The sequence below is a fragment of the Oncorhynchus mykiss genome, chromosome 4, assembly GCF_013265735.2.
Source record: "Oncorhynchus mykiss isolate Arlee chromosome 4, USDA_OmykA_1.1, whole genome shotgun sequence".
NCBI lineage: Eukaryota > Metazoa > Chordata > Actinopteri > Salmoniformes > Salmonidae > Oncorhynchus > Oncorhynchus mykiss.
The window spans coordinates 17,666,480-17,678,865 of NC_048568.1; the positions used below are offsets into that span (position 1 = coordinate 17,666,480).

The 12,386-nt window shown below is 45.8% G+C and overlaps 1 protein-coding gene across 9 annotated transcripts in view; it reads right to left on the reverse strand.

The window, feature by feature from the left end:
* The window catches only part of LOC110521052 (afadin), a 117,405-nt gene that overhangs the window by 37,250 nt on the left and 67,769 nt on the right, over positions 1–12,386 (reverse strand). For 5 of the 9 annotated variants that reach the window (XM_036975785.1, XM_036975787.1, XM_036975784.1 and 2 more), the window contains 5 exons: positions 9,388–9,479; positions 8,605–8,666; positions 6,384–6,589; positions 3,702–3,722; positions 817–962 (listed from right to left, as the gene is read on the reverse strand). In XM_036975785.1, coding sequence (XP_036831680.1) covers positions 817–962; positions 3,702–3,722; positions 6,384–6,589; positions 8,605–8,666; positions 9,388–9,479 — 527 coding nt within the window. The remainder of the gene's footprint in view (positions 1–816; positions 963–3,701; positions 3,723–6,383; positions 6,590–8,604; positions 8,667–9,387; positions 9,480–12,386) is intronic. The other 4 variants (XM_036975791.1, XM_036975788.1, XM_036975786.1 and 1 more) reach the window with 1 other exon arrangement.

A 12,386-nucleotide genomic window follows, 5' to 3' on the forward strand; every position in this document is an offset into this window, starting at 1 on the left:
CTAAAACCACTGTTTTTACTGGGACCTCTCCACAGGCACATCCAGCCCTGCCCCAGCCTGGCCAATACAAGCCAGGCCTGGGACATTCCACAAATTCACTTCCTGCATCCACACAATGGCTCCAGAAATACCACTTTCTCCAGATCCTCACATGGTCTGAGATGAAGCAATATAAAACATGGCAACATGAATAAAACGCTAGATCAACAGCTCACGGTTGAGGTCAGGCAGAAGTTGGCACAGACAGCTATGCGCCATCTACAACACGGGCAGCAGACGCCTAGATTTCGATTTCTCTCGCAGGAGAGTCAATGACAGCAGTGGCAGGGAAGGTCACATTTGGATCTATAATTTGCTTAATCATTTCCCAAATATTGCATTACCATGAATGGGAAGGTTTCCTGCGGCTCACATGTGGTTTGCGTTAGCCCTGATGGCGTACGCAGCACGGTGTGGGACTGCTGCACCGCTTGGCCAGCACACACACAGCTGGGAGCAGGATAACCTAAAGCCTTGTGTTTAGGTCACGGACGGGATAATGAGGACAAGGAAAGGATCGGAGGAGGGGCAGGAACAAGGAGGGAATCATAGCGCTATAGGGAGTGGTAAGAAGGGAGGGTATAAGGACAGGTCAGCTTGGACTAGGACAGGAAAAGAGGCAAGACATTAACAGGGTAAGGAGTACATAATGGGGCAGGAGCAGAGACAAGGCAGAGGTAGTATAAGGTTTGACAGGAGCACCAAACTAAACTAGAGAGGCCCAGGGTTAGGAAGGAGACAGGGGCCAGAGCGTAGGGAGGAAGTCTGGTCACTCACTTGAAGGCCATCTGGACGAGGTGTGCCAGCACGTCCTGGGCGTCCAGTGTGATGCGCGACAGGTCCTTGTCCTGTTTGATGAAGTTGAGCAGCTCTGAGGCATTGGCCATCCAGAAGGCCAGGGCCCCCGCAATGTTCTTCTGCTTCTGGAATACACCAATCACAGAGCAGGACAGGACAGAGAGAAAGAGCAGGGGTCAGAGGCAGGGTAGAACACAGAGAGGGGTCACTCTCTCAGACTCACAGGCATGAGCAGTAGCAGCACTCCAGGGATAGACTTGTGCCAGACACCCCACCCGAGACCCACAGAACCAGACACTGGCCCCAAGCTACAGCCTCTCCCAGACGGGAACAGGTCCCTGACTTCAAGGTCAGTTTTGGAGGAAGGGCCTTTTGCAGAGTTGGCTACTGGATTAACAGGCTCTTTGGCATATTACAGTGGCAGTTTCTGTACCACTCCAGGTACAAGTGGCACGGAATAAGCACAGATCTAAGTTCAGTTTACCCTCCCCAATCCTAACCGGAACCATTTGGGGTAAACTGACCTTAGAATATCGTTTAGGGGGAATTTCATTCAACTGGTCTTTTCTAGCAGTTCTTTGCCAGTCCTCTGATATAAATAGCCTCTACTTTACTCTAGCAGCATCCATTTCTGCACGGGCCCAAATATTCTACATCAACCAGTATACAAACTCATTTTGTTGGGATGGACATTCAGCTCAGTCCTCATGTACAGTGCCTTCAGAAAGTATTCACACCCCTTTACATTTTCCACATTTTGTGGTGTTACTGCCTCAATTTAAAATGTATTAAAATTAAGATTTTGTGTCACTGGCCTACACACAATACCCCTTAAAGTTCAATTATGTTTTTTATTAAATGTATTTTTTTACAAACTAATTAAAAATGAAATGCTGAAATGTCTTGAGTCAATAAAGTATTCAACCCCTTTGTTATGGCAAGCCTAAATAAGTTCAGGAGTAAAAAATGTGCTTAACAAGTCGTATGGACTCACTCAGCGTGCAATAATAGTATTTAATGTTATTTTTGAATGACTGCCTCATCTTTGTACCCTACACGTACAGATAGTAAGCTCCCTCTGTCGAGCAGTACATTTCAAACAGATTCAACCACAAACACCAGGGAGGTTTTCCAATGCCTGGCAAAGAATGGCACCTATTAGTAGATATTTTTTGTGTTTAAAAGCAGAAATTTGAGCATGATGTTATTTATTATACTTCAGAGGAAGGAACCGCTCAGGGATTTCACCATGAGGCCAACTAAAACAGTTAGAGTTTAATGGCTGTGATAGGAGAAAACTGAGGATGGCTCAACAGCATTGTAGTTACTCCACAAAAGAAGTGAAAAGAAAGAATCCTGTGACAAATAAAAATATTCCAAAACATGCATCCTGTTTGCAAAAAGGCACTAAAGTAAAATTGCAGAAAAATGTGGCAAAGAAATTAACTAGGTCCTGAATATAAAGCGTTGTTTGGGGGCAAATCCAACAACACATTACTGAGTACCACTTCATATTTTCAAGCATGGTGGTTGCTGCATCATGTTATGGGTATGCTCATCATCATCATCAAGGCCTAGAGAGTTTTTTAGGATAAAAGAAACAGAATAGAGCTAAGCACAGGTAAAATCCTAGAGAAAAACCTGGTTCGGCCTGCTTTTCAACAGACACATTCACCTTTCAGCAAGACAATAACCTAAAACACAAGGCCAAATATACAGTGATGTTGCTTACCAACACGACAGACTGTTCCTGAGTAGCATAGTTCGGTTTTACTTCAAATCGACTAAAAATTAAAAAGCAAGAATTGAAAATGTCTGTCGAGCAATGATCAACAACCAACATGGAAGTTAAAGAATTATGAAGAAAAAAAAAAAAAAAAAGAGTTTGCAGGTTTGCAAAGCTCCGACTTTCCCATAAAGACTCACAGCTGTAATCGCTACCAAAGGTGATTGTAATTTGTATTGACTCAGGGGTGTTAATATTTACATAAGATATTTTTCTATTTAATTTGTAATACATTTGTAAAGATTTATAAAAACATGTTTTCAGTTTGTCATTATGGGGTATTGTGTGTAGATGGGTGAGAAAAATCACTTTAATCCATTTTGAATTTAGGCTGTAAGAACAAAATGTGAACTAAGTCAAGCAATATGAATCATTTCTGAAGGCACTGTATTTTACCCTGTAAAGCTGTTCTTGAACATCTCTAACATTTAGCAGAGATGATCAAGAGAAAACTATGAGGTGGCAGTAAGTGCTTCAGAGCCCAGTGTCTGGTCTGTGTGATGAGTTAATGTCCATGTCCCCTTGACACAAAGAAAAAAGGGATACACAAGGTCCGCCCAACGTGTCTCGGCCGGCACTGGCCCCTGTGTATTCCACACTTGTCTATCCCCGCAACGAAACGACAACACCCTTTCAGAACGGCCACAGAACAGAACGCATCCAAAAGAACAACGTTAAACAGACGGAAAATAAATAAAAAATGTAAAGGGAAAAATTCAGCAAAAGAACAGCGGGGTTTGTCGCTCATCCACACTGAAGTGCAGTAAAGCAGGAGGTCACATGACATTAATTCATTAAAATGTTGCCACAATCAGAAAGATTTGTTGGGGTTGTTTTTAGTACGACATGTTCCAGGTTGCTGAATGAGGGTTATTATGTTGGCGTTTTAGAGTCCAGCTGTCGGAGGAGGGATTATTTGGCAGTTTGGTTTGGTTGAGGGTTTTGGGGGGGTTTCTGCTATGGAGAAAAGAAGCATGGAGGACTGAGCAAAGCCGGACTGAGCCGATAGAGGGAGAGACGGCGTGAGAGAGGTAAGAGAGAGACTTCTCCCCCCCGAGCAACGCGTTAGGTGTCCTACCTGGGCCCCTTCAGGAATCTCCTGTCACAGAGAGGGGAGGGGAAACAGACAGACACATCCCACAGGACAGAGAGAGACTGTCAACAACAGCCAAGGACAGAGATTGACACAGGCATGTCAACAAAACACACACAACAATAAATCTCTATAATTTAGGATGTTCCGTTAACAAAAAGTGATGAGCTCTTTTGATTAAATTAACTCCTGAGATTAAGTTATGAGCGTTTGCTGCTAAAAACTGGCAGCATATACTTTTGCATGCATCCAAAATGATGTATTCCTGTATGAGGCAGAGGCTAGTGTGCAGATGTGATTATTTAAGGAACACAGCCTAAATATCCAATGTCCCTTACGGAGGTTTAAGACTTGGACTTCCAAAATCATCTGGATGAAAACCACCTTTAAAACAGGATTTAACGACCGTAATCCTGATTCATGTAGGACTCCCGCAGAGCAGACATGGGGAGATTTCCCTAATGCTCCTGGTGTGTTCGTGCGTCTCAGACACTGTTAGTGTGTAGACAGATAATCATCTATTAATAAAACAGACTACACTCTACATGGAAGTTGAGACTGTGTCTTTAGGGTTGCATATCAAGATAGGATGAGGCATCCCATAAGGACTGACCAGATTAACCACACATCTTCGCTTCCTCGGAGATGGACGGCGTTATGTGGAGTCAGTCAAAACCTACTGGGTTTTATTGTTTTGGACTATTTTGGCCATTTGGGTTTTTCACAAAACTCCAGGGTTGGTGTCCCAGAGTATGGGTGTTCCTGCTACGCATTTGGGTTTTATGTGTTGGCGGAGAGGGCTTTTGGAACACCACAAGGACCCTGTATTTCAGTGTGTTCCAGTGAATTCATTTAAAGGGCCATGCCTTGTTTAAATCATTATGGAGGGGGACACAGAGACGCTGGACAGACAGACAAACACAACGTGGGATTTGCATCTATACAAAATATTCTCTGGAAAGGACCTGGATGAATAAATTGAGCGATTACTTTGCAAGAGAAACTCTACTACTACCACCAGTACTACGACTATTACTACTACGACTATTACTACTACCAGTACTACGACTATTACTACTACCGGTACTACGACTATTACTACTACCGGTACTACGACGACGACTACCGGTACTACTACGACGACGACTACCGGTACTACGACTATTACTACTACCGGTACTACGACGACGACTACCGGTACTACTACGACGACGACTACCGGTACTACTACTACGACGACTACCGGTACTACTACTACGACGACTACCGGTACTACTACTACGACGACTACCGGTACTACTACGACTACTACCGGTACTACTACTACGACGACTACCGGTACGACTACTACCGGTACTACTACTACCGGTACTACTACTACGACGACTACCGGTACTACTACTACGACGACTACCGGTACTACTACTACCGGTACTACTACGACTACTACCGGTACTACTACTACCGGTACTACTACGACTACTACCGGTACGACTACTACCGGTACTACGACTACCGGTACTACCGGTACTACGACTAGCGGTACTACCGGTACTACGACTAGCGGTACTACCGGTACTACGACTAGCGGTACTACCGGTACTACGACTAGCGGTACTACCGGTACTACGACTAGCGGTACTACCGGTACTACGACTAGCGGTACTACCGGTACTACGACTAGCGGTACTACCGGTACTACGACTACCGGTACTACCGGTACTACGACTAGCGGTACTACCGGTACTACGACTACCGGTACTACCGGTACTACGACTACCGGTACTACGACTACCGGTACTACCGGTACTACGACTACCGGTACTACCGGTACTACGACTACCGGTACTACGACTACCGGTACTACCGGTACTACGACTACCGGTACTACCGGTACTACGACTACCGGTACTACGACTACCGGTACTACGACTACCGGTACTACGACTACCGGTACTACGACTACCGGTACTACCGGTACTACGACTACCGGTACTACCGGTACTACGACTACCGGTACTACCGGTACTACGACTACCGGTACTACCGGTACTACGACTACCGGTACTACCGGTACTACGACTACCGGTACTACCGGTACTACGACTACCGGTACTACCGGTACTACGACTACCGGTACTACCGGTACTACGACTACCGGTACTACGACTACCGGTACTACCGGTACTACGACTACCGGTACTACGACTACCGGTACTACCGGTACTACGACTACCGGTACTACGACTACCGGTACTACGACTACCGGTACTACGACTACCGGTACTACGACTACCGGTACTACCGGTACTACGACTACCGGTACTACCGGTACTACGACTACCGGTACTACCGGTACTACGACTACTACTACAACGACTACTACTACTACCGGTACCACGACTACTACTACCACCAGTACTACGACTACTACTACTACCACCACCAGTACTACGACTACTACCACCACTACGACTACTAATACCAATACTACCTAGTCAGCTATACTGAGTTTTTCTTTGGGGTTTTGTTTTGGTCCTGGTACTCTGTATTTAGAGGGTAGTGGAATCAAGCATATATGATCCAAGCCCTGGCTTCCCATGAAGTTCCTGCTGATTTAAAAACAGGAGAAGAGAACGAGAGAGCGAGGCGGCAGGGTGGACTCACCTGGATGACTCCTTCCATCATGCTCACCATCTTGTTAACGATGGCTATGACCTTGTGAGTGCGTTCCGAGGGACTGACGTCGGGCCGGTAGTGGCTGGACATGACGTAGCGACAGGTCATATACAGTACATAGGTGGGGGACAGCTTGAAGTGCACCGTGGAGCTGTTGGTGTAGTTGATGATAGCCGACAGAAAGGCATCTTCGGCTGGAGGGGGCAAGACAGGTGACATCCACACGGGCAGACACACAGACAGGCAGGCAGACAGGAGGGGATAAGGTGTGAGTTTACATGACATAGGTCACACAGTTTCTTTAAAGCCTGACTGATATCACCTAACTAGCTACAGGTTCACCCTGGAGTCTCAGTGTGTGAGCTTGTTACAGTAGGGACTCAGATGGGCTTTGTGATAACATTGTCCCCAAACCCCATCTTCCCGGTTCCCGGGTTGTTTGTAGTGCATTGTGACAGATGTGAGAGAGCAAACCCCCTCTATTGGAAATCAAAGGCCTCTGATCTCTCTGCTCCCTAGCCAAACACATGAGCTCATAAAACTCCAAATATACAACGACTGGCTGAGCCGGGCCCAAGACTGCAGAGTCCACAAACAATGTTCGGCATATGAAAGAGCTTGAAAGGCAGTTAAAATGGCTTAAATGAATAAAGATATGCCGAAGGCTGGAGAGAAAGCCCATCTAACATGAAGTTGTATCACATGGGATAATCATTTCATGTCATTCACAGAGCAAACTTGGGTTACGCTCCCTATTGATTAGAAGGGGAGAGAGATGGAGGAGAGAGGGGGAGAGAGAGATGGAGGAGAGAGGGGGAGAGAGAGATGGAGGAGAGAGGGGGAGAGAGAGATGGAGGAGAGAGGGGGAGAGAAATGGAGAGAGGGGGAGAGAAATGGAGGAGAGAGTGGGAGAGAAATGGAGGAGAGAGGGGGAGAGAAATGGAGGAGAGAGGGGGAGAGAAATGGAGGAGAGAGGGGGAGAGAAATGGAGGAGAGGGGGGGAGAGAAATGGAGGAGAGAGGGGGAGAGAAATGGAGGAGAGAGGGGGAGAGAAATGGAGGAGAGAGGGGGAGAGAAATGGAGGAGAGATGGGGAGAGAAATGGAGGAGAGATGGGGAGAGAAATGGAGGAGAGATGGGGGAGAGAAATGGAGGAGAGAAATGGAGGAGAGAGGGGGAGAGAGAGATGGAGGAGAGAGGGGGAGGAGAGAGGGGGAGATGGAGGGAGATGGAGGGAGATGGAGGAGAGAGAGGGAGATGGAGGAGAGAGGGGGAGATGCAGAGAGATAGAGAGAGATGGAGGAGAGAGGGGGAGATGGAGAGATGGAGGGAGATGGAGGGAGATGGAGAGTATTCTTTTGGAACTTTGTAAAGTTCATTTTTATTGTTTATTATCTAGTTCACTTGCCCTTAAATTGAATTGAGAGACAGAGAAAGCGAGAGACCGATGAGAGAGAGAGAGAGAGCGCGAGAGACAGAGACAGATCCTTCCCAAGTACAGGCTGAGAGACCACCAATTGGCAATAGAAACCGGCAGACAAAAATAAATGGCTACCCAAAGAGGAGCGTGTATGTGGTCACTGCACCACAGGGGAGGTAGAAACATAGAGGCACTTTCTCCTTTAATGTGAGAAATATTCCTCACCACTGATAGAAATTACTACATGTGTAAATTGTTTACTTATTAAACCCAGAGGAGAAACAAAAAAAAACACTAATTGGTGAAGGCCCAACGGCTCCTTTTTCAGCTCGCTCTAACACTACCATGCTACCGTTAGGGCTAGTACGATAGCGCTAAGGCCAACAAGAGCGCTAGAGAGACCACATCAGTTGACAGCTCACAGTAGGCATTCATACAGATATAACCTCTATGGTACTAAGGTCTAACAATGTGCGTAGTTTTACATAATACCTTCTCACTCAATGTTAACATGACCGTGTTCAATAAAACAGTAAAAGCCCGTTAGCAGCAGGAGACGATGAATCAATACTTTCCACCCATTGATCTTTCAGACACTAGCTAAGTGCAGTTATGGTACGACCTCCAGTTTAAAATAGACACTGAAAGCATCGCTCAGATGGAGTGTGGATGGGCCCATAGAGTTATGTTATCATGACTTTTACTACACACCAAGTATCAGAAAGAGAGGAAGGGGAAGAAGGGCACAAAGCGAGAGAAAGCCACAACAAAAGGTGGTTGCAGTACTCACAGTTGTCCCTGAACTCGATGCTGGCCGGCAGCGTCAGTTCTGGGCTCAGGATGTCCTGGGACCTGAGGGGAGGACAGAGGTGGTTCTCAGTGAACCAGCACAAGTCGGGCCCGTTCACCCCGCTGTCCACCGACGCCCACCTCTCCAGGGGTGTGTGTGCGTTTCCGTAGATATCGGTGTGTGAGTGTATGTATCAGGCTCTGTGGTCTGTACAGCTCAGTGGTCTGTCTGTATTATTGATGAGGGGACCCAGTACAGCTCAGAGGTCTGTCTGTATTATTGATGAGGGGACCCAGTACAGCTCAGTGGTCTGTCTGTATTATTGATGAGGGGACCCAGTACATCTCAGTGGTCTGTATTATTAATGAGGGGACCCAGTACAGCTCAGTGGTCTGTCTGTATTATTGATGAGGGGACCCAGTACATCTCAGTGGTCTGTATTATTAATGAGGGGACCCAGTACAGCTCAGTGGTCTGTCTGTATTATTGATGAGGGGACCCAGTACATCTCAGTGGTCTGTATTATTGATGAGGGGACCCAGTACATCTCAGTGGTCTGTCTGTATTATTGATGAGGGGACCCAGTACAGCTCAGTGAGGAGAATTGAGCTGTGGCTGGCTCACAAGGTGCAGATGGAGATAAGGTGTCTGACAGGCAGAGTGTGACAGAGTTATGCTCTCTAGGCAGCACCACAACAAACGCATAGATGGCTCTAGTAGCAGTTGACCGAACTATTAGGATTTAATTGACTACAACGGAGATTCCAGATTTGTGTGTCTCACCTGCCGTCCTGCTGCTCCCCGCGGATCATGGGTTTGACCATGCCTCTCTCGCTGCCGTTGGCTGAACGCTCCATATCCAGCTTACCTGAGCTCTGCAATGACACAGCAATACACAGTATGATGGAATGTTCTGCAGCCCAACAATGATGCTGATGGCACTATCATCCCTCTAACACACACACACCCACCGCAACCACATCTTTAAAAAACACATGAGTCGTACAGACTAAAGTGGAATGGCGACCCCGACCCGGTGCATACAGTTGAAGTCAGAAGTTTACATACACTTAGGTTGGAGTCATTAAAACTCGTTTTTCAACCACTCCACAAATTTCTTGTTAACAAACTATAGTTTTGTGCATGACAAGTAATTTTTCCAGCAATTGTTTACAGACAGATTATTTCACTTATAATTCACTGTATCACAATTCCAATGGGTCAGAAGTTTACATACACTAGTTGACTGTGCCTTTAAACAGATTGGAAAATTCCAGAAAATTATGTCATGGCTTTAGAAGCTTCCGATGGGCTAATTGACATCATTTGAGTCAATTGGAGGTGTACCTGTGGATGTACAGTGGGGCAAGAAAGTATTTAGTCAGCCACCAATTGTGCAAGTTCTCCCACTTAAAAAGATGAGGCCTGTAATGTTCATCATCATAGGTACACTTCAACTATGACAGACAAAATGAGGGGGGAAAAATCCAGAAAATCACATTGTAGGATTTTTAATGAATTTATTTGCAAATTATGGTGGAAAATAAGTGTTTGGTCAATAACAAAAGTGTCTCAATACTTTGTTATATACCCTTTGTTGGCAATGACAGAGGTCAACGTTTTCTGTAAGTCTTCACAAGGTTTTCACACACTGTTGCTGGTATTTTGGCCCATTCCTCCATGCAGATATCCTCTAGAGCAGTGATGTTTTGGGGCTGTTGCTGGGCAACACGGACTTTCAACTCCCTCCAAAGATTTTCTATGGGGTTGAGATCTGGAGACTGGCTAGGCCACTCCAGGACCTTGAAATGCTTCTTACGAAGCCACTCCGTTGCCCGGGCGGTGTGTTTGGGATCATTGTCATGCTGAAAGACCCAGCCACGTTTCATCTTCAATGCCGTTGCTGATGAAAGGAGGTTTTCATTCAAAATCTCACAATACATGGCCCCATTCATTCTTTCCTTTACACGGATCAGTCGTCCTGGTCCCTTTGCAGAAAAACAGCCCCAAAGCATGATGTTTCCACCACCATGCTTCACAGCAGGTATGGTGTTTTTTGGATGCAACTCAGCATTCTTTGTCCTCCAAACACGATGAGTTGAGTTTAACAAAAAGTTATATTTTGGTTTCATCTGACCATATGACATTCTCCCAATCTTCTTCTGGATCATCCAAATGCTCTCTAGCAAACTTCAGACGGGCCTGGACATGTACTGGCTTAAGCATGGGGACACGTCTGTCACTGCAGGATTTGAGTCCCTGGCGGCGTAGTGTGTTACTGATGGTAGGCTTTGTTACTTTGGTCCCAGCTCTCTGCAGGTCATTCACTAGGTCCCCCCGTGTGGTTCTGGGATTTTTGCTCACCGTTCTTGTGATCATTTTGACCCCACGGGGTGAGATCTTACGTGGCGCCCCAGATCGAGGGAGATTATCAGTGGTCTTGTATGTCTTCCATTTCCTAATAATTGCTCCCACAGTTGATTTCTTCAAACCATGCTGCTTACCTATTGCAGATTGAGTCTTCCCAGCCTGGTGCAGGTCTACAATTTTGTTTCTGGTGTCCTTTGACAGATCTTTGGTCTTGGCCATAGTGGAGTTTGGAGTGTTAACAAGTTCAAACAGGTGCCATTAATATAGGTAACGAGTGGAGGACAGAGGAGCCTCTTAAAGAAGAAGTTACAGGTCTGTGAGAGCCAGAAATCTTGCTTGTTTGTAGGTGACCAAATATTTATTTTCCACCATAATTTGCAAATAAATTCATAAAAAATCCTACAATGTGATTTCTGGATTTTTGTCATGTCATAGTTTAAGTGTACCTATGATGAAAATTACAGGGCTCTCATCTTTTTAAGTGAGAGAACTTGCACAATTGGTGGCTGACTAAATACTTTTTTGCCCCACTGTATTTCAAGGCCTACCTTCAAACTCAGTGCCTCTTTACTTGACATCATGGGAAAATCAAAAGAAGCCAAGACCTCAGAAAAAAAGTCTGGTTCATCCTTGGGAGGAATTTCCAAACACCTGAAAGTACCACGTTCATCTGTACAAACAATAGTGCGCAAGTATAACACCATGGGACTACGCAGCCATCATACCTCTCAGGAGGGAGATGCGTTCTGTCTCCTAGAGATGAACGTACTTTGGTGCAAAAAGTGCAAATCAATCACCGGAACAACAGCAAAGCACCTTGTGAAGATGCTGGAGGAAACAGGTACAAAGGTATCTATATCCACAGTAAAACGAGTCCTATATCGACATAACCTGAAATGCCGCTCATCAAGGAAGAAGCCACTGCTCCAAAACCGCCATAAAAAAGCCAGACTACGGTTTGAAACTGCACATGGGGACAAAGATCATACCTTTTGGAAAAAATTCCTCTCGTCTGATGAAACAAAAATATAACTTTTTGTCCATAATAACCATCGTTATGTTTGGAGGAAAAAGGGGGAGGCTTGCAAGTCAAAGAACACCATCCCAACCGTGAAGCACGGGGGTGGTAGCACCATGTTGTGGGGGTGCTTTGCTGCAGGAGGGACTGGTGCACTTCACAACATAGATGGCATCATGAGGTAGGAAAATTATGTAGATATATTGAAGCAACATCTCAAGACATCAGTTAAAGCTTGGTCGCAAATGGGTCTTCCAAATGGACAATGACCCCAAGCATACTTCCAAAGTCATCACGAAGCCCTGACCTCAATCCTATAGAAAATGTGTGGGCAGAACTGAAAAAGCGTGTGTGAGAAAGGAGGCCTATAAACCTGACTCAGTTACACCAGCTC